General features: G+C 34.7%; 1 protein-coding gene across 3 annotated transcripts in view; it reads left to right on the top strand.

The window, feature by feature from the left end:
* IBTK (inhibitor of Bruton tyrosine kinase) overlaps positions 1–23,769 on the top strand; it is a 93,838-nt gene that overhangs the window by 58,038 nt on the left and 12,031 nt on the right. For all 3 annotated transcript variants that reach the window (XM_066254027.1, XM_066254019.1, XM_066254031.1), the window contains 4 exons: positions 1,031–1,179; positions 6,416–6,579; positions 8,411–8,503; positions 9,036–9,179. In XM_066254027.1, coding sequence (XP_066110124.1) covers positions 1,031–1,179; positions 6,416–6,579; positions 8,411–8,503; positions 9,036–9,179 — 550 coding nt within the window. The remainder of the gene's footprint in view (positions 1–1,030; positions 1,180–6,415; positions 6,580–8,410; positions 8,504–9,035; positions 9,180–23,769) is intronic.

The following is a 23,769-nucleotide window of genomic DNA, read 5'->3' as shown; positions in this document are numbered from 1 at the left end:
TTGGCTACAGAAAGATTGGTACAGCAGAAAGAATATAAAACTGGATTCAGAAAATGAGTCTACTTCTGGGTGGATAAGCAGATGAGTGCTTCTCCTATGTGCCCTGGCTGGGAATCAAACCCAGGACTTTCATACTCTGGGCCATCACTCTACCACTGAGCCAACTGGCCAGTGCTGGCATCTTTTGTTTTTAAATCAAGTGTATACCATTTTAGTTATAGCCCATATAATGTGTTTATTTTAGCTATTTTGCTTCTACATTTTGATTGTACTAAATTTGGGGTATGTGAAAATAAACACATGAACCGAAGTAAAAGTTTACTTTTTATTCTGTTTATATTTGAAATGACTGATCTACTAATGAATCTGAATACCAGGGCTGGGAGAGAGGCAATTATTTAGCCTGCTTAAGGGAAGAAATGGTATATATGTTTCATAACAATTCTTTTGCTTTAGGTGATAATAAGCTAACTAAAAGTAGTTCTTAATCCACAGATTTATTTTTAGGTTTATTTTTTTTGCTGAAGAAAACCCTCAAACAGACCACAGTTGACTTTAGCAAAGCCTCTGTTACTGGGACAGTCTGCCAGCTAGATGAGAAGTAGAAGGTTACAGTGCTCCCCCCACACAGAATGGGGCCAGTCCCTTCTGTATGGATACAGAGACCTCTGTATGGAGAGACACGCTAAAGGGAAAAGGCAGGGGTATAGAACTTACTAATTTGGTCTTTTTTATTTTTATATGTAATAAAAAAGTTCTGAATCACTGATCCCAAATAACTGTCTTCCTTGGGATCGTGGCATAATTTCTATATAATTGAAACTATTGTTTTAATTCTAGATTTTAAATTTTCTTTATTTCAACTTTCATTTTAACTGTTCTTGTTTGGTTTTTTTTTAGCTTGAATTACTAAGATTTTGGTGTAGTGGCTATGATTTAAATGGATAAATGGAAGCTTTTGGCTTTATTTGATTTATTGAATATAATACATATGTTTACTGTATATATATATTTAAAATTTATCTTTTAGGATTATTAAAGTCTGATAAGACCAATTCTGTGGAATCTCTTCCGGAACTACTGACATCAGACTCTGAAGGAAGCTATGCAGGAGTTATGAGCCCGAGAGATTTACAATCCCCTGATTTCACAACAGTGTTTCATTCAGATAAGAATGAGGTTTGTTTTTACTTGACTAATGTACTATTTTCTTCAAAATTTAGGTCTATACAGTTTATCTTTAACTTTGTGTTATTTTTACTTTAATACAGTCATGGTTTGTTTATTATAAAATATAATTAATGATATATGTCATTTTCTCAAATTGGTGAAATGTTTCTAGTTTTAAAGATTTTAATGGCAGTTTTGAGCACTTTATGATTTATTTCTAATCTTTCCGCAACTAAAATTTATGTTGATATAAAATAGAGGAACACTGTTTAGACATATTGAAAAATATATTTATAGCTAAATTACCTGAAAATTATTTTGTGTGATGCACCAGCTAAAAATTGTCCTAGGAAAATAATTTTGAATGTAAGCCTAATTTTAAATTCTGAAGTCTGTTTTCTGCTTCATCTGGAGCAATACACTCTGGAACGGATTGCTCCTAATCTAGCACAATTCCCATTAAGCTGCAGAATTCCTAGTCTGGTCAGCTATAGGCATCTCTTAACATTTCATAATTGTTAATCTACAGGGAAGAAAAGTATCTAACTTAATTAGATACAGTCATTTTTTCCTAATCCTATACATCCACAAAATGTAAGAACTAGAAATTTCTGAGATATTGGAAAATTTACCCTTAATATCTTCTAAGCCTCAAGGATCAATTTTTTTTTCTTTTTTTTTTTTTTTTTTACTGTAGGGTAGAAATCAAGGGGCAATTCATATCAACACATTATTGACCGGCAATTTTGTGCAGAAGTTATCTGTCACTGGCTATTGTTTCATAATTGAGTATGAAAGTGAAACAATCTAAATAAACTTCAGTATACTTAATTTATACATAATGAATTTAAATGAAACTTTGTACATATCTGCTACATATTATATTTTATACATATTACATATTTTAGTAATTTTTTTTTGGTGTGGTATACTGTATAGCAATCACCTACGTGTAATGGTACACAACATGTTTTGCAAATATATCTGGTTTCACTGTGTTTTCCTTTTGAAACACACACACGTTCTAGTTGGATTTTTTTATACCAGTAACTGTTTTTTCTAAAATGTGGTCTTTTAGTTGCCCTGAAAGCCTAAAAGGTGAATCAATGTAAGGAGCTTTTTTAGAAGTACCAGAAGTGTTAGGTTCTGAGCTGCACTCATTTGAACCAGCAGATATCCATTCCCTAGCTACTTTAAGTAGAAATTTTTTGTATCTTAGTGTATTTTGTCTATCGTAGTTATAGTAAATTTTGAATGCATTGAATGAAGCGCAGTTGATCAAAAAGAATGCTATTTTTTTTTTTTTTTTTTGTATTTTTCTGAAGCTGGAAACGGGGGAGACAGTCCGACAGACTCCCGCATGCGCCTGACCGGGATCCACCCGGCACACCCACCAGGGGTGATGCTCTGCCCACCAGGGGGCTATGCTCTGCCCCTCCAGGGCGTCGCTCTGCCGAGACCAGAGCCATTCTAGCGCCTGGGGCAGAGGCCAAGAAGCCATCCCCAGCGCCCGGGCCATCTTTGCTCCAATGGAGCCTTGGCTGCGGGAGGGGAAGAGAGAGACAGAGAGGAAGGAAGGGAGGGTGGAGAAGCAGATGGGCGCTTCTCCTATGTGCCCTGGCCGGGAATCGAACCTGGTCCCCCGCACACCAGGCCGACGCTCTACCGCTGAGCCAACTGGCCAGGGCAAAGAATGCTATTTTTTTAGGCCACTTTATACTTTTTAAAAAGATACTGCTGTTTGCCAAATATTGGTCTGCTCGATCGACTCCTTTAATGTATTTGTTGTAGTCTAATATGCATGCAAATTTAACTATATCTTCCATAGAATTTCTTATTTTGCTTTCCAGTTGTTTTCATAGAGGCATGAAACAATGAATAGTTGATATCATATTCACTAATCTTTTCTCTTTCCATGATATAAGTCAGGGGTCAGGAACCTATGGCTCACGACCCAGATGTGGCTCTTTTGATGACTGCATCTGGCTCACAGACAAATCTTTAATAAAAAATACAACGTTAAAAATATAAAACATTCTCGTGTATTACAATTCATTCATTTCCTACTGCTCATGTTCATGGTTGCGGGTGGCTGGAGCCAATCACAGCTGTCCTCCTGGACAACACCAAATATTTATTGGATAATGCATAAGGTACTCGGGTCATTGTGAAGTCAGGAAGTAAACTCCCCTCCTTTTAATCAAGTAGTCAGCTAGCTAACTGCGGAAACCCTTTTGACGAAGAAGATGGCTAAAAGAAAAAAAGATGAGGAGTATCGTACTTTTCAGCAGGAATGGACAGAGGAATTCGCCTTTGTGGAGAGAGCAGGTTCTGCAGTGTGTCTAATATGCAATGATAAAATTGCACTGATGAAACGATCAAATATGAAGCAGCACTTTGACACATACCATACTACATTTGCATCGAAATATTCAGTGGGGGAAAGCAGGAAGAAAGCATGTCAAGAGCTACTGTGCAGAGTGCAAACTAGTCAGCAGCAACTTCGTGTTTGGATCCAACAAGGTGGCTGGAATTCGGCTAGCTTTGCTGGTGCTTTAGCAATTGTAAGAAATGGAAAGCCATTCACAGATGGGGAGTATGCCAAAACATTCATGCTTGATGTTGCCAGTGAACTTTTTGATGACTTTTCAGATAAAGACAAGATAATCAAACAAATAAAAGATACTCCTCTATCGGCAAGAACTGTTCACGATCGTACCGTCATGATGGCAAATCAAATTGAGGCAACACAAGTGAAGGACATAAATGCAGCACCAGTCTTTTCTCTTGCTTTGGATGACTCAACAGACATAAGCCATTTATCTCAGTTCAGTGTGATTGCAAGGTATGCTGTCGGTGACACACTTCGTGAGGAAAGTCTTGCTGTTTTGCCTATGAAAGAGACAACAAGGGGAGGATTTATTCAAGTCTTTCACTGAGTTCGCTGAAGAAAAAAATCTACGGATGGATAAACTTATTTTGGTGTGTACTGATGGTGCTCCGTGCATGGTGGGGTAAAACAGGATTCGTAGTGCTTCTTCATGAACATGAAAAGAGACCCATCCTAAGTTTTCACTGCATCCTACATCAGGTGGCACTTTGTGCTCAGATGTGTGGCAAGCAGCTTGGTGAGGTGGGATCCGCCGGTCATTTGGGTGGTCAACTTGATTGTTACTCGAGCTTTAAATGATCGCCAGTTTAAAACACTGCTGGATGAAGTTGGTCTGCTTCTGCACAGCAATGTGTGTTGGTTGTCAAGAGGGAAGGTGCTTAGCAGTTTCGTGGCTTGTCTGAGCGAAATCTGGACTTTCCTTGAAATGAAAAATGTCTAGCATCCTGAGTTAGCTAACACTGAGTGGCTCCTGAAGTTCTGTTATCTCGTGGACCGGACTGAACAGCTGAACCAGTTCATTGTGAAAATGCAGGGTGTTAGAAATACAGTCTTATCCCTTCAACAAGCAGTGTTTGCATTTAAAAACAAGCTGGAACTCTTCATCGGGGACATTGGAACAGGTTGTTTACTACACTTTGAAAAACTGGGAGAGTTTAAAGATGCATGCACAGCAAGTGACCCTGCTCAACATCTTGATCTCCAGCAGCTAGAGGGCTTCACATTAATCTCCTGCAGTCATTCAAAGCACGCTTTGGAGAATTTCATGAGCGCACTCGTCTTTTTAAGTTCAACACCCACCTACATGAGTGTGCAGTGGACAGCGCCAACCTGAGTTACATCCCCGGTGTCTCTGTCAGAGACTTTGAACTACAAGCTGCTGACCTGAAGGCCTCAGACATGTGGGTGAATAAATTCAAGTGACTGAATGAAGATTTGGAAAGACTTGCATGATAGCAAGCAGAGTTGTCGAGCAAACACAAGTGGGGAGAAATGAAAAAACTTCAACCCTCAGACCAGCTGATTGTCAAAACTTGGAACGCGCTTCCGGTCACATACCACACACTGCAGCATGTGAGTATAGCTGTACTGACAATGTTTGGCTCTGTGTATGCATGTGAACAGTCTTTCTCACATCTAAAGAACGTTAAGACCAACCTACGATCACACTTAACGATGGAAGTCTTAACGCCTGAATGAAGCTTAACCTCACCACGTATCAACCAGACTACAAAGCCATCAGCAAAACCATGCAGCACCAGAAGTCGCATTAATGATAAGAAGTATTTTATTCATCACTGATTAGAAACAGCATAACAACGTTATTAAAAAGAATTCAGAGACTTACTGTACTTTAGAAGTGTTAGTCTTACATAAAATGCACACATTTATTTGTATTTAGTGTTAAACATATTGTATGGCTCTCACGGAATTGCAGTTTAAAATATGTGGCGTTCATGGCTCTCTCAGACAAAAAGGTTCCCGACCTCTGGTATAAGTAATGGGTTCTTTCCATAAAATCATCATTTCCCCTCTCTGAAGATTCTTTGACTTTTCTCTTAGTACCTTTGGCAAGCCACGGTTTTCTCTTATGGTACCACAGATTAACATTTTCTTTTCTAATAATATTTCACCTGTAGAAACACTGTTGTAGTTATTAAAATTGAAATAACTAATGCAAGTGCAAACATGAGTTAACTCATGAGTGGTCAATGATGTGTTATTAACATTAGGATGGTCTGGAATACAGTTGAGGTTTAAGAAGGTTGAAGGCGTGCTATGACTATCTGGCAATACAGTGAAAGTATTATTTTAATAGTTCCTTGATCTTTGATAGAAATAGTGTTAGGGTCACATTTGAAGTGTCAATATTATTTGAGTTTAATTTTATTTGTAGTACTTTATATTCAGAATGGCCTGTATATTTTTTTTACTAAACTTTCGTTTTGCCTCATATTAAAGTCATGGACTTTAATTTTGAAGTTACTCCTTCACATCTTTTTTGAACAACTTATTTTTATTAACATTTCTTGTTTAATACTCATGTGACTTAATAGGCAAGCTTATTTCCTTAAAAATTATTTCCAAACCTAACATTAATTGGGTTATAGTCACTGACTTGGTTTGAGAATTGGCTAAGGCACTAAACTATAGAACTGATTGAGATGCTAGGTAGTTATTGTCGTACAATTCTGTCATCCCGGTCCAGTACTTTATCCATTGTATCACCACTGGCCCTGCTACAGTTTTATTCTTTAATATACTTTAATCACTATTTAAGTACGAACTATGTGTTAGCTATTCTACTAAGTGCTTGCTTTCTTATTCACTTTCTAAATGTTTTTTTACCCGTAGGGGAAAACCAAACCATATGTTAATGGTACACCTCCTACATATTTCAGGGAAGATTTAAGACCATGGGAAAAATCACCAGTACTTAAAATATCTGCTCCACAACCCATTTCGAGTAACAGAATTGATACCTCAAATTCTTCTAGTTGGGTTGCTGGCTCTTTCAGGTAAGATACTCATTTTGTTATACCTGTCTATCTGAAAAAATATTCATTTTTAGTCAAATGAATATTTTTAAGGCAGCACCTTTAAAAATATTAATATATATAGATTTCTAATATGATAAACAGAAAATTACCTAAATGCATACAAATTACTAACCATAGGCTATATTTTTTCCAGAAAAAAAAATAATTTTCTTTGTATAATCAATGAATATTATTAAATACTATCATACACATGTAGTAACTTGATAGCGGGGGTTAGGGTAGAGAATAATATACATTAGTTAAATGGCAAAAGGTTTACCAGTGGTTTTCAACCTTTTTTTACACTTGGGGAATGGTAAAAATAGGACAATTAATTCAGGGACCACTAGGGCAGAAATAAAAAATATTATTTGTATTTTGTGCATTATCTTTTAATTATACTATAAAATGAAAATTCTCTAAAATAACCAGATGAACAATTAAAAATATATTTTTAATACAATATAACTGAAATTACTAGAGAGCAATATTTAATTTAACTAAAGCTCTAAAAATAACTACAACAATCTCAGTAGTATTTTCATTAATGATTCAGGCTGATAAGTGGCAGTGATCCTGAACATAAGCAAATTCAACTAAGATGACTGGGTCTGTAATCTTCAACAACATCAGAGTGGTTAACTCTTTCGTGGACTGGCAGTTGAAAAACTGATCTATACGATCTAAAGAGAAAGCAGAATGTAATCGTTTATGTTATTTACAAAATGCCACTGAAGAAGACCATTATGCCATTTGTAGGTTTACCTTAGCTTTTTTTTTAAAGCACATTAAGGGGTATTTAAGAACTCAAAAATGTATTATTATTCACAGTTAATTTTCAGAGGATATTTATTTAATGTTATACTGTGCTTTTCACTTAACCTATATTTTATCCATATTTTTCTTTTATTTGGAAAAGTCAGTTTTTAAAACTTAAAAGAGTGGATGTAATTAATATGCAGTATTCTTTTTCAGCATTTTTGAGCTTGTGCTTCATCTTATATACCTATTGTGGTTTATAATATTCCAAAACTGTTAATTGACTTACCAGTTATATTACTGTCTGGACAGATGTATAATTATTTTGAAATATACTGTATTTTGCACAGTTGGAACAAAGATTATTATGTCCCAGTGGTTGTTGCTCATGTTCTAATGGTAGTTCAGAAATTAGTCTTAAATTTTGTTACCTAAGGAAACATATTTTTTAGAATACCTAGAAGCATTTTCTAATCACTAATGTTAAATTCTTTTTTTGAACATGTTTTAAGAATAGAATGGTATAAAGTTAGAAAAATATACTGGCTATTTCTAAAGTTTGTAGAATTCTTTTTTCTCATTATAGTATAATGTCTTCTGTGAATCTCATTGCTGTGTTTCCCCAAGTTTTTATCAAATTTTTGAACATTAGAAAGTAGTGAGAATTTTGTTAAAAATAAAAGGAAAGAAAAAGTTCCATTAATCTTGAAGGATAAGAATTTAAATAACAACTTTTGAGTACTTCTGCCCGAATTAGGTAAGTTATGAATCAAATCCCTTTGTTGCTACGCTTTTTTTTTCTTTAAGAGTTCCAGTTATATTATTTATCATTATCTCTTTAGGTACATTTTAGTAGTTATTTGTGTATGTATCTATGTATATATAAAAGTAGCTTCCATTGAAAGTATCTTTTTTGAAGTTGGCCACAGCTGATGAAACAGGTTTAAATTCTCTCATTATAAATCTTATATATGATTTATAGTTTCAGTGAAAATTGGAGGTACAATATGAATAAATGAATACATTGTGAAGTAACTTTTATGTCATTTAGTCCTGTCAGTCCTCCTGTCATGGATCTCAGAACCATCATGCAAATTGAAGAAAACAGACAAAAATGTGGAGCTACACCAAAGACAAATTTGGGGTCAGTTAAAAAAATTATAAAAAAGGAAAGACCATGTATAATTCTGCTATAATGAATTGGAAAGACCTACTGGACTTTTACCATTTTTTTGCATTTTTTGTTCAAGTTAATTATAGCTCTTTTTCTAGGTAGTTTAGCCTCTGTTATATCTTTCTTAAATATGTGCTAAAGATTTAATGGGGTTGATAGTCCAGTTCTTGTGGAATACAGTATTAAATGCCAGAAACTTGCCTTTAAAATACTCATTATGGACTAGTTCTGATGCAAGTGTATTAGTAACTAAGAGATTCATATGTAGCTATTACTTGATCATTGATATTATAAACTGATATTATCACTGTTGAAACATTTTGATCCAATAATAGTAAAGTCACATCAAATAAACAAAAAGCAGCATAATTACTTATAACCTTTGCTGAGCAGAAATTAATGTTAATTGGTTTAATTTGATTTTTAGCAAAATAATTTCTTATGGAACTAAACTTTCTCAGAGGTAATGAAACTAACTGGTTTAATTTAACTTAATTTTTAGCAAAATGATTTCTCCTGGAGTTAAACTTTCTCAGAAGCAACGAAAAATTATTGCGATGACTACCAAAGAAAATAATTCAGGAATGAATAGCATGGAAACAGCTTTAACTGCTCCTTCAAAAAACTCAAAACCAGCACATTCATGGTATGGTCTAATTTTTAACAAGCATAGTTCTTTGCATTATTAGTTTTAACACAGTTCTTGACTTCTGGCTCTTACTTTCCTGTGTTTTCAAATATTTCATTTTGTCTTTGCTTTTAGTTAAAAACTATTGTTTGGGAAATAAAAACAACCTTTTTGACAAGTTCATCATGGTTTTCAAAAGTGTTTTGTATGTAGATATTTTGGGGGTGTATATTTTAATTTAGCATTTATTGCAGTAGCATTTTAAAGGAGTATTCTTATTTTTTTTATTCCTATAAGAAATAATATACAGGGTGGGCATAGATTGTTTTATGGTTGTGAGTACACAGTGTTTATTCTTATATTATTATTAATTATTGTATTTATTTGAGCTTTTACAAGATTGTTCCTAAATGTACAGTGCCACTGTGATATTGAGTTAATAAAACTATTGTAATGGTCATAATAACCTGCATGTGTTTTTCCATGTGAACAACTGTAAACCTACTTTTGCTCACCCTGTATATTATAAATTAGGTTAAAGCAAACTTTATACCACATTTTTTTTTGTCCTCCTGTGTGTATCATGACTGTCTTTACATCGCTGTAATCAGAGCTTGTTATTCTTTTTTTAAAAGGGCCATTTACATAACATTGTATTGTGTAAGTTTCCTTCATTAGCATTTATCCATAATGGAACATTAATAGAAATAATCTTCCAAGAGGTCATATAGCAATTTTGAGATGTGTAGAATAGGTTGTACTTCCTGCCCCCTTCCTACCCTCCCTTTTCTTTGTAATTGATACCATAATAATTGGCAATTAGTTCTAGAGGAAAAGTACATGGGTAGAGTGAAGGGCAAGAAAGAGAGATCAGTAGAACCATTTCTCACAAGCATTGAATAGAATTATTCCTTTATTTTATTTTTTTAGGTTATAGGAGGGGAGATACAGGGACAGACTCCTGTGTGTGCCCTGACAGGATCCACCCAGCAATCCCCTGTCTAGGGCTGGTGCTCTGGCCATCTGGGACCACTCACAACTGAGCAATTTTTAGTACCTGAGGCAGAGGCTCCACAGAGCCATCCTCAGTGCCCAGGGCCAACATACTCGAATCAATTGAGCCAGCCAGGCAGTGGGAGGAGAAGGGAGGTGGTAAGAAGCAGATGGCCCCTTCTCCTGTGTGCCTTGACCAGGAATGGAACTTAGGACTTACACATGCTGGGTCGTCGCTCTATCACTGAGCCAGCTGGCCAGAGCCTGAAGAGAATTTTGAAGGCTACCTTTGGTTTGGGGAATCCCTTCACTGCTTCTAATACCACATTTTTCTAATACCATAATTTTCCCAATTAAAGTGTAAATTATTTTGAAGATAGTGACAACTCATTTTATTTTGAGTGCACCAATGGGACTAAATCAATGTCTGTTGGATACTAGTATGTCTAAAGCATGATCACAGAAAAAGAAAGTAAAATATATTGTTCACAAAAATTGGGGGATATTTCAAAATGAATATGAAGCTATAAAATATTCCCTAATTTTTGTAAGCAGTGTAAAAGGTGAGAAAGCCCAGGTGAAAAAGAAAAGAGCATGTAAAACTTTAGAGAATGGGTTTAGTAGAATGTCTTAATTAGTTTTTGTTGTGTTTCTTCTACATGCAGGGCACTGTTTTGTTTTTTTTTTTCTGGTGGAAAGGCAGTACATAAGACTGATTTGGTCACTGCCTTTGTAGGGTTTTTGGGTAGCTGTTAAAACACAGAATTGTGTTTTCTCTAATTAAAAGTATGGAAAAATTTTTTAAAAAGTTCTCAAGATACTACGTTTGTTGTAATTTGAGAGAATTAATTAAGCACATGAGAAAGCTTTGGTAATAAGAGAGTTTTAGTCATGCCATCAATCAGTTTTCTTATTTAAAAAAAGTAAATGAACAAAAGAAGGAACAATGATTACTCAAAGTGTGGACTCCGACTAACAGATGTGCTGAATTTATTGAGGCTGAATTCTAGCACCAATTAAAAAGAAGTTCTAAATAAAAAAATGAAGATAGTTTATAGTTTGACAGCATGATAATACTCCAAGGCTTATAAGGAAAGACAGCAATCCCCTGCTCCAGACCTTCCCTTTTTTGTCTGGTTAATTAAGATTCATGGCAGTCATATCAGTGAGTGTAATTATATCGGCTTGTTTTATATGTTTCTATTTTTTTCCCAGAATAACTAGTTTTCACAATTTTTTTTCCTTTTTTTTAATGTACCCATCATTAGTTTTCCCCAAACATAGTTCTTTCCAAAATGGGGAAACATATCAGGTACTATAACAATTTTACATGTTTTCTTGGGGATATATTCCTACAGCTCTGTGTTCCCTGATCTGAACTTGGTCTTTTCCTGGCCACTGAGCATCTGTTATCTTGAGACTTTCCTGTAACTGTCATCCTGGGAATTTCCCTTGCTTCTCTATAATGTTTGATTCCATTTTCCCAGATTCTGTGTTTTTCTCTTTCTTGGGTTACTCATTGTTTTGATGTAACACAGCTACATCAGTCCAACGAAGGATGTATAGGGCATATATTTTGGAGCTGTTGTAACTATGAAAATGTTTTTATTCTCTCCATTTCTGACTGATAGATTGAAACAAAATTCTAAGCTGGAAATCATTTGTAGGGCTTCTTTTTCTAATTTTTGTTGGCAAGTCTAATGCCATTCCAAGTCCTAACTTTTTTATGTTACCAGTTTCTTCCCTGCTTGCTTTTTCTCTTAAAAGCATAAAGGGTGTTAAAAGAAAAATCTATATGATTAGGGAAGTAGGTCCAAGATGGTGGCATATTTGGATACTAAGCTCATGCCTTCTCAGTAACATCAAATGTACACCAATATTTAGAGCATTTCCTCCTGAGAGACCAATGGTGAGCCAACTGAATAGCTTTTGCACAACAAGCAAGAGAGATGGACCACCGAGAGAGGGTTGGGGAACCACGAGAGCTCTCCATAGAGCTGAAGGAACCCAACCCAAAAACAAAGAAATTAATCCAATCAAAACACTAAAGGAAACCAAAAATTAAAAGGGATCAAAAAGAAAGGAACACTGAAGACCAAGAACAACCAAAACAACAAAGCAGCAATAAGCACATACTTATAAGAAAAAATTACTCCAAATGTAAATGGACTAATAGCCTTTAAGGATATAGGATGGCAAAATGGATTTTAAGAAACTTGATCCATTTGTATACTGCTTACATGAGACTTTAGGTTAAAAGACACACTCAGGCTGACTAAAAGTGAAGGGGTGGAAAATGATATTTCATGCAAATAGAAATGAAAAGAAAGGTGGAGTAGCAATACTTAGACAAAATAGACTTTAAAACAAAAAATGTAAAAAGACAAGGAAGGATATTATTTTAAAGGAGTCAGTTTAAGAAGAGGATGTAACAATTGTGAATGTCTACAAACCCAACCAAAGAGTACCTAAGTACTGTATGTAAAGCAAATATTAATGGACATAAAGGCAGAAATTACCAGTATTACTGTAACAGTTGGGGACATTAATACTCCACTTACCTCAATGGATAGATCATTCAGACAGAAAAATTAATAAAAAAAATAGTCATGGCCTTAAATGGCACATTACACCAATTTGACATGATAGACAACACTAGAGCATTTCATCCATAAAACTGTATATCACACATTTTTCTCAAGTGCACATGGAATAGTTTTCAGGATAGATCACATATTAGGCCAGAAAACAAGGTTAAATAAATTCAGAAAGATTGAGTTTCTATCGAGCATATTTTCTGACCACAATGGCCTGAACATATAAATCAACTACAGGAAGAAACCTGGAGAAAAAATATGAATATGTGGATGTTAAACAACAAACAACATGCTTCTAAATAACCAGTAGATCTAAGAGGAAGTAAAAAACTACCTTGTGACATTAAAATGAAAATATCTCATAAATTTATGAGATGTGGCAAAAGCAGTTATAAAAGTAATTTTATAGATATACAAGCCTTATGTCAAGAAGCAAGAAAATTCCTAAACAATCTAAATTTATACCTAAAGAATATAGAAAAAGAGTAACAAACAAAATGCAAAATAAGGGGAAAGAATATATATCAGAGAAGAAATAAATGAAATAGAAAATTTATATGGAACCACAAAAGATCATGAATAGCCAAAGCAATCTTGAGAAAAGAAAAGTTGAAGGTATCACACTCCCTGATTTCAGATCATACTGCAAAGCTATAGTAATCAAACAGTATGGTACTGGCACAAAACAGACACAGATTAATGGAACAGAATAGCCCAGAAATAAAGCTTTGCTAATATGGTCAACTAATCTACAACCAAAGAGATAAGAATGAACAATGGAATAATGACAGAATCTTCAAGTAGTTCTGGGAAAACTGGACAGTTGCATGTAAAAAATGAAACTGTATGACTCTTATTCATAAAAAAATTCAAAGTAGGTTAAACCTAAAACCATAAAACTCCTGTGAGTGGTCGGCAAACTCATTAGTCAACAGAGCCAAATATCTACAGTACAACGATTGAAATTTCTTTTGAGAGCCAAGTTTTTTAAACTTAAACTATATAGGTAGGTACATTCCTTATTGAAGTAGCGCCTGCACGTGGTATTTAGTGGAAGAGCCACACTCCAGGGGCCAAAGAGCCACATGTGGCTTGCGAGCCACAGTTTGCTGACCACTGTGATGAAAACATCGGTAGCAAACTATTGACATCAGTTTGAGTAACATCTTTTTGGATATGTTCTCTCGAACAAGGGAAACAAAAGCAAAAATAGTCAAATGAAATTTCATCAAACTAAAAAAGCTTCTGCACAGAGAAGGAAACCATCAACAAAACAAAAACACAACCTACTGAATGGGAGAATATGTTCACAGGTGATATATCTATCTGATAAGGGGTTGATTTCCAAAATATAACAAACTCAAAGAACTCAATAATGAAAGAACAAAAACTGTTGCCAAGGAAATAGAAAAGATTATAGGAAAATATTATGAACAATTGTTAAATGCCAACAAATTAGACAATCTGGACAAAATGGATATAATCCTAGGAACATAGAATCTTCCAAAACTGAATCAAGATGAATCAGAATCAAGACAGATTATAATTAATGAAATAGCAACAGTAATCAATAAACTCCAAACAAAAGTCCTGGATTGGATGGCTTCACAGGTGAATTTTGCCAAACACTCAAAGAAAAACTAACATTGATCCTTGATATTCCAAAACATTCAAGAGGAGGGAAGTTCATTTTACAGAGCCAGCATTATCATAATTCCAAAACCGGATAAAAACACTTCAAAGAAAATTTTAGGCCAATTACCTCTGATGAACATAGATTCTAAAATCCTCAACAAAATATTAGGAAACTTGATCTATCAATAAAATAAAAAGATACTACATCATGATCAAGTGGGATATATTATGTGGATGTAAAGTTGGTACAATATTCACAAATCAATAACCATAATATACCACATAAACAAAATAAAGAATAAAACCCACATGATCAATAGCTGCAGAAAAAGCATTTCATAAAATCCAGCAAGTATTATGATACAGACTCTCACCAAAATGGAAATAGAGGGAACATATCTCAGTGTAATAAATGACATGTATGACAAGCACAGTCATCATCATACTCAATGGGCAGAAACTATAAGTGTTTCTTAAAGATCAGGAACAAAACAGGGATATTTGCTTTCACCACTCTTATTCAACACATTACTGGAAGTCCTGGACACAACAGTCAGACAAGAAGAAGAATTAAAAGGCATCCAAATTGGAAAGAAAGAAGTAAACCTGGTTATTTGCACATGACATGGTACTGTATATAGAGAACCCTAAAGATTCCACCAAAAAACTATTGGAACGGACAAATAAATTCAATAAAGTAGCAGGATACAGAATTAATATCTAGATTAGTTACATTTCTATACACCAATAGTGAACTCTCAGAAAGGTAACTGAGAAAACAATCCCATTTACAACTGCATCAAAGAAAAGATAATACCTTGAAATAAATTTAACCAAAGTTGTGAAGGGCCTGTTCTTAGAAAAGTATAAGACACACAAGGAAGAAATTGAAGAAAATACAAATATGAGGAAGCATATATGTGTCCATGGATAGGAAAAATTAACGTTAAACTGTCCATACTACCCAAAGCAATCTATAGATTCAGTGCAGTTCCTATCAAGATACCAACGGTGTATTTTACAGAGATAGAACAAATATTCTAAAAATTTATATGGAACCACAAAAAACCTGAACAGCCACAATAATCTTGAGAAAGAAGAACAAAGTTGGAAAAATCGTGCAAGCTGATATCAAACTATAGTATGAGGCTATAGTAATCAAAACAGCATGATACTGGCATAAAATAGGTGTATCGATCAATGGAACAGAATAGAGAGCCCAGAAATAAACCCACACCTTAATGATCAAGTAATAATTTGACAAAGGAGGCCTGAATAGACACTTCTTCAAAGAGGACATACAGATCATACAGATGGCCGATAGGCATATAAAAAGGTGCTCGAGGTGGCTAATCATGCGAGAAGTGTAAAGGACAATGAGGTAATACCTCACACCTGTCAGAATGATTATCAGCAATAAATCAACAAACAATAAATGTTGGTGAAATGTGGAGAAAAGGAACCCTTGTGTACTGTTGGTGGGAATGCAGATTGGTGCTGCTACTATGGAAAACAGTATGCAGGTTCCTCACAAACCTACAAACAGATGTACCATATGACCCAGCAGTTCCACTTCTGTGTATTATCTGAGGAAAACGAAACACTAATTAGAAAAGATATATGCGGCCCTGGCTGGTTGGCTCGGTGGTAGAGCTTTGGCCCTGCATGTAGATGTCCTGGTTCAGTTCCTGGTCGGGGCACATGGGAGAGGCTACCAACTACTTCTTTACCGTTCTTCCCCTTTCTCTCTCTAGTGCAGCCATGGCCCGATTGATTGATTCAAGTGTGTTGGCCCCGGGTGCTGAGAAGGGCTCCATGGAGCTCCCACCTTAGGCACTAAAAATGGCTCGGTTACAAGCATGGTCCCAGATGGGCAGACCATTGGCCCCAGATGGGGGTTGCTGGGTGGATCCTGGTTCCCCTCCTCTCATTTGGAAAATGAAGAAGAAGAAGAAGAAGAAGAAGAGGAGGAGGAGGAGGGGGAGGGGGAGGAGGAGGAGGAGGAGGAGGAAGAGGAAGAGGAAGAAGGAGGAGGAGGAGAGGGAGGGAGGGAGGGGGAGGAGGGAGGAGGAGGAAGGAGGAGGAAGGAGGAGGAGGAAGAAGAAGAAGAAGAAAAGATATATGTACTGCTTGTTCATTGCTGAATTATTTACATTTGGCAAGATGTGGAAGCAACCTAGGTGTCAGTCAATAGATGAATACATGAAGATGCGGTATAGCCCTGGCTAGGTGACTAAGTGGATAGCGCATCATTCCGGTGCACTGAGATTGTGGATTTGGATCCTTTTCCCTCTCTCCCTTTCTTGCTCAATTTAATTTAAAAAAAATTTTAAAAAGGAAGTGGTATGTGTGTGTTTGCATGTTTGCATACACAGAAATATAGTGGGATATTATGCAGCAATAAAATGAAATCTTGCTTTTTGTAACATGGACAGACCTAGAGGGTATTATGCTAAGTGAAGTATGGTAAGTCAGGCAGAGAAAGACAATTGGTTTCATTTATATATAGAATCTAAAACACAAGCAAACAAAACAGTAACAGGATGGTCTCTGTTCCTAGAGGGGGATATGTGGAAAAGATGAAGTGGAATATAGTAAGTTTGTATTGTGGATAGATGATGACTAGATTTAGTGGGTGATAACATTGTAAAGCATAAAAATGTCAAATCACTATATTGTACACCTGAAATTAATATTATATCCCAACTATGCTTAGATGAAAAATTAAAATTAACTGACCATAATGGTGAAAAAATGCTATGTGATGATGACATTTATACAATAAAAATACTCATTAACATTTATGTTTATTCACTCTTTTTTATTCATGTGTTCACTTTAATTATGTTTTATTGTTTTACATTCTGATTGGAAGCTGTGTGTGCCTGTTTGTTTGGAACCACTTGACAGTTAGTTGTAAATATAGGATGATTTGGTACTATTCTTAGAGAACCCTTAAATGTCAGTATGTCCATGTCTTTTCTCTAGTATCACCATGTCTTTTCTCTTGAATCTGTCAGCTTCTCTAAAGAGGAGACCTTTAACTTTTATATTTGGTTGCTAGCATTCTGGAAGCTGATCAGGGTAAGGAGGTTGGAGTTGGGACTGAAGTTCTCACCATTTGATAGAGATTTTCTTACCTCCATTCAGTGTGTAGACTCTACACATTAGTTCACTCCTTCCTGACTCTATTTTTTTTTTTTTTTTTTTTTTTTTTTTTTTTTTTTTTTTTTTTAAATTTTTTTATTTTTTTATTTTTTTATTTTTATTTATTCATTTTAGAGAGGAGAGAGAAAGAGAGACAGAGAGAGAGAGGAGAGAGAGACAGGGGGAGGAGCTGGAAGCATCAACTCCCATATGTGCCTTGACCAGGCAAGCCCAGGGTTTTGAACCAGCGACCTCAGCATTTCCAGGTCGACGCTTTATCCACTGCGCCACCACAGGTCAGGCCTCCTGACTCTATTACTAGTGTTCTTCAATCACATTTTCCTTCTACAAAGATAAGGAGGTACAGGTTTCTGACCACGTGGAGAGAAGAGTATCTGACATTCTCTACCACTTCACAAATAAATGTTGAACTATTTTTCATGTTTACAACCTCATGCCTACTTTAGGACTTGATATATAACATGGGTCCAGTGTGTGAGCCTTTACAGGGTTCTGGGCTTTACACTGTACCACCTTCTCACTTGATGACAATTAGGTTTTCTTTATTTCCATTACATCAGTGATTACTCTAGCTCTTTTCCACCCTCCAAAAGTAAATTACTAGTTTTAGTCTGCCATTGTCTTTTTTTTAATTGTCACTGTATTTTTTGGTAGTCTGCCATTGTTTTAATGATTTACTCTTTTTGCCTTTGTGAGTTTATGCCTTTCTGATTACTTGCCTCTTTACTTTATATAGGATTTCAGGGGAAAGGATTAAAGTAGTCATTTATTTGAAACTTCAAACTTAGATTTTCTAATTCAGTAAAAATTTTCCCTGATAATTATTAGCTACATGAGGTCAGAGTGTCAGGGTAAGGAGAGTATCTAAATTTCAAAAGAAACCTATTATGGTATATTAAAGAGAATTCTAAACACATGGGGTGAGCCTGACCAGGCGGTGGCGCAGTGGATAGAGCTTTGGACTGGGACGCTGAAGACACAGGTTTGAGACCCCGGGGTCGCCAGCTTGAGTGCAAGCTCATCTGGTTTGAGCAAGGCTCACCAGCTTGAGCCCAAGGTCACTAGCTCAAGCAAGGGATCACTCGGTCAAGGAATATATGAGAAATCAATCAATGAACAACTAAGGAACCACAATGAAGAATTGATGTTTCTCATTTCTCTCCTTTTCTATCTGTCTGTCCCTATCTGTCCCTCTCTCTGACTCTCTGTCTCTGCCACACACTAAATAAATAAATAGATAAATAAATAAAAACATGGGGTGACATGCCAAAAAATTTGGTCAAAATTATAATCGGGTTATTTTTCCTTAAAAATAATTTGTTGACTGAAACCTAGTGCTATTTATTTTACATTTACTTTATGTGAGTATATGACTGGAAATTTTAAATACAGACAATAATAGATTTTAGAACACCAAGGAAATATATTTTGGGACACCTAGAAAATTTATCTCACTGACTAATTATAATTTTCTTCTGAATTATCAAATTGAGAGGTATCTGAATTAATCATGTATGCTTTTTTATGATTTTTTGCAACTACATATATTTGGTATCTGAAAGATATTTTAAAGTTTATTTCTCCTAGATTCTTTTGAAATTTGTGTACTGCTTTTATTTGTACTCATTAAATAGTGGGCTGAGGTAACTTAGTCAAATATATGAAAGTAAGCTATATGTTAATATGTCTATATATATATAAAATGTATACGTACTATATATTATTTGGTTATGGAAATTTTATTCTCAGTTAATGGCATAGATAAGAGAACATTTGTTAGATATTTGAAGAACATGTTTGTGTAAAATCATTGGTATTTTTTGTATTTTGATTTATATTTAGTATAAATGGAAATAATCATTATTAGGTTAATTTTTTTGAGTCTTTAGATCTACAAGTTTAATATATCACTTGGTTTTTAATCAGATATATATAGTACGTAAATACCTGTAGTATTTACCTGAAGAAATTAAAAATAAAACATTTATTTTCCTGACGGTATTCTTTGTAAATGTGATCTAAATAGAGTTAGTAGAATTTAAATTTAAATTTTTATTTATTTATTTTTTTTACAGAGACAGAGTGAGTCAGAGAGAGGGATAGACAGGGACAGACAGACAGGAATGGAGAGAGATGAGAAGCATTAATCATTAGCTTTTCATTGCGCGTTGCAACACCTTAGTTGTTCATTGATTGCCTACTCAAATGTGCCTTGATTGCGGGCCTTCAGCAGACCGAGTAACCCCTTGCTGGAGCCAGTGATTTTGAGTTCAAGCTGGTGGGCTCTTTGCTCAAACCAGATGAGCCCACGCTGAAGCTGGCGACCTCGGGGTCTCGAACCTGGGTCCTCTGCATCCCAGTCCGACGCTCTATCCACTGCGCCACAGCCTGGTCAGGCAAGTTAGTAGAATTTAAACTGCTGTGCTCTGAAAAAGCAGAATATTAATCTGAAATTAGCATTTTAGTCATTTATAGATTGTATTTATAGAATGTATTCATTACTGTAGTAATTAACTTTAACAATATTTCGCAGAGAAACATCTTTATTCTGATAAATTATATAATGCAATTTTATTTCCTTAGATTTTTTATAATCTTTTATTTTAATATTAAGGTTAATATGCAATTCATTAGCAAATCACAAATTATCCCTCTTAAGTCGGCTTCTTATAATAAAGATTTTTACTAGTTCGTTCACACATCTATTTACCTAGTCCATATGACTCTCAGTATATAGTTGTATTCCTGCTGTTTGCTGTTAGGTGTGGAAATAAGTATTTAAAATAATTGGTTCTTGCATTTGAATAAAGTTCTACCCAGTTGAATTTTAAATCTAATGTGAAAACACCAAGTGTATAATGGGAGTTGCCCACTTTTCATTATTCTGTGTTTGACTTGGAGAAATAAATCTTCAGTGGAAGAATGCACAGTCCTTGTGGCCTGGCTTGATTTAAGAATGTAAATTCTTCCAAATTTCATTTAGAGCTAGCCTATAAGTTATAGACTAATTTCAATTATAATTATTAACTTTAGAGCTAGGAATTTTATTCATTAAAGCAAAATGCTTTGGCTGAAAAACAAATCTTGATTAATTTTTGGTGTGACTGCAAATATCTACAAATGCTTCTCTGGCTGCTAAGGTGAAGTTTCTCTGGCTGCTACAGTGGAAAATAGCCAGAGCCTGTGAGTTAGGAAAGCAAAATCATAGGAAATCAGACACCCTTTGAAATAATGGCACGATCAGTGGAAAGAATAATAGAACTAACTCATTTAAAGAAATCTGCGTAAGACATAGTAACTACTGTGTATGATTAATGAGCATGAGAGTTTGATCTTTTGTAAGTACTGTTACCTGTATTCTTAAAATATTATAAGTAATGTTTTTTAAAAAATAACTTTTAGAGTATAGATCACCACATATTGAAGTCCCTGAATTACTACTAGGTTATATCCCAAAACTTGTGTTTTTTATACATGTCATTGTGAAGTTTCTGTGTTGAGTGACACGAATTACTGCCAGGAGACATTCAACAGGTTATCTGGCAAAAGTATTTGCTAGTGTGTTCCCAAATGAATAATGATACACTATACTTAACACCATTCTTTCCTTGGTTACCATTAGAAACCTTCAGGTATGTGTGTTTTGGGGAGGAGAAAGAAATTGGTAAAGAAATGGGGAGTGGTTCTTTTGGACAGGTATATAATTTTTTAAGGTTTTGTGTATATATGTGTTTTGGGGGAAATTTTGTGATAAAGTCAGGTGATTTCCTTTGAAGAAGTATTTTTAACCTGAATACGTTAGTAGGTCGTGTTTCTGATACAAATCTATAAAGAAAATTTCTTTCATATAATGAGTTCAGATTTTACTTAGGATAAATGACTTAAATGTGGACAACTCAGTAGAGTGTAGTGATTAAGCTGAGGTTCTGGAGTGAGCATTGCCTGAATTTAAATCATGGATCTGTTACTTGGTAGCTTTGTGAGCTTAGATCAATTATTCAACCTTTCTCTGTCTTACTTTTCTTGTCCATAAATAGAACTAAAAACCTATTTCACAGGAGTTAATATATGGAAAACATTTAGCACAGGACCATCAACACTATAAACAAATACATAAATGTTAACCATTGTTACTTACTTAAAAAATAACTTAATTTTGCAATATGGTCACATAATTGATTTCCTTAACATGTATTAAGTTTTTGGTGATATTTATTTATTTATTTATTTAAGCAAGAGAGACAGAGGGAGAGAGACACATAGGGACAGAGAGATGAGAAGCATCAATTCTTTGTTGCGGCGCCTTAGTTGTTCATTGATTGCTTTCTCATATGTGCCTTGACCTGGGGGCTCCAGCAGAGCGAATGACGCCCTTGCTCAAGCCAGCGACCATGAAGTCATGTCTATGACCCCATGCTCAAGCCAGTGACCCTGCACTCAAGCTGGCGAACTTGCACTCAAGCTAGCGACCTCATGGTTTCGAACCTGGGTCCTCTGCGTCCCAATCCAATGCTCTATCCACTGTTCCACTGCCTGGTCAAGCTAGAAAAATCTTATGTGAAGCAGTCTGTGTTTATTTAATCTTTTTGAGTATAGAAATTTGGTAAACATTTTTAGCTAATTTTGTTATGAATGGATGCTTAGCTCATACGTTAACCAAACAAAGTGTGAATCATTTTTCTCCCATCTTTGTTATCTTTGGCACTTTAAAAGAACTGTTGTCTTGATTTTTTATAGAAGGCAGTGGTAGACTAGATGGCGAAGTATGAGTTTTGTGATCATTAAGAATTGTGTTTGGATCGCAGTTCTGCCTTATCTTTGATGATTTTTACAGTTATTGTGATCCCTGAACTTGGGTTGTACGTTCTTGTGGTGATGAAAATACTTCTCTGTTGGGATTGTAATTGTAAGGATTAAATGAGATAATGCATGTAAAAGTGTTTTGCAAATATGGTTTGACCAGGAGCAGGTATAAATGAATAATTCAAAGAAGATATAGCCTTGCTTTTTTATGGGATATCCTAAATACAAGATGGGGCACAAGTAGATTTATAGTTGTAAGTATACAAAACAGTCTATTCTTGTATTATTTATTAATATTGTATTATTTTACACATGAACAACTGTAAAACTACTTTTGCCCTACTCTGTAGTTTATGAACTTGATCTGGGTGTAGATTATCATACCTTCAAGGTATGAATTTAACTGGGAAATTACCCATTGGGCATTTGTGTTTATTTATTGATGTAGCCATTTTGTTTTCTGAGTAAATAAAATGGGAAAAAAATAAAAATTAGACTAGGAAATTGTTTACATTATTATTCATAATTTTGACTGTCTTAATATTGCAGATTCTTAAAATGACACTAAGGTACAGTGTAGCTCTAGTGTACAAAATGGTAACTAAATATTGTTTTGAATTAATTTTTCCAAGTTAGTCAGGTTTAGGAAAGAGATATCATACTAAGCCTATTAATGGATTATATTTTTTTACATCAGAACTCTTGTGCTCTCATTTTTTTCTTTTTCTCTTAAAATAAGTTTTGTTAAATGTGAAAATTGTGGATAGTAACAGACTTACATAGCACTTCTGAATCAGGTATTGTTTTAAATACATAAATTAACATTTGATCTTTATAACTATTATGATGAAGATGGTATTAGTATCTCCATGTTATTTTTGAGGAAACCGAAACATAGGTTAAATAATTTCTGAAGGTCAAAGTTAGTGTATGACAGAGCCAAGATTTGAACTCAGTCAAGCAACAGAGCCTGTGCGCCTAACCCTGAGTACCACCCTGCAAATCTTTTTTACATCCTTGACTGTAAAGTAAAACATTAATTACTGAGTAAAAAGATTCTGATAACATAAAAATCTAAGTATGAAATCTTTGGAAGCTTAAATCTTTATAGGCAATTTTTAATGTTTTACCTGTTTTTGACAGATACTGTTCTAAAATACATTCCAGTCTTACTAATACTGTGCAAGTATTACACCTACATTGAGTGTATTTGATTTTATGTTTTATATTAGTTAGATCAACTTAAATTTTATTTCATCTCTATTCTATCCTTATAAAATTGGGTTTAAATTTTAAATGTCTTATTATTGAAACATATATACACTTAGAAGTGTAATACAATGTGTAAGTTGATAAGTTTAACAAACTGAACAACCTTGTGCAACCAGCACTCAGATTGAGAAATAAAATTA

This window comes from Saccopteryx bilineata, chromosome 1, assembly GCF_036850765.1.
Source record: "Saccopteryx bilineata isolate mSacBil1 chromosome 1, mSacBil1_pri_phased_curated, whole genome shotgun sequence".
Classification (NCBI taxonomy): domain Eukaryota; kingdom Metazoa; phylum Chordata; class Mammalia; order Chiroptera; family Emballonuridae; genus Saccopteryx; species Saccopteryx bilineata.
The sequence above is the reverse complement of the archived record's forward strand: the minus strand, read 5'-3'. Positions and strand labels throughout refer to the sequence as shown.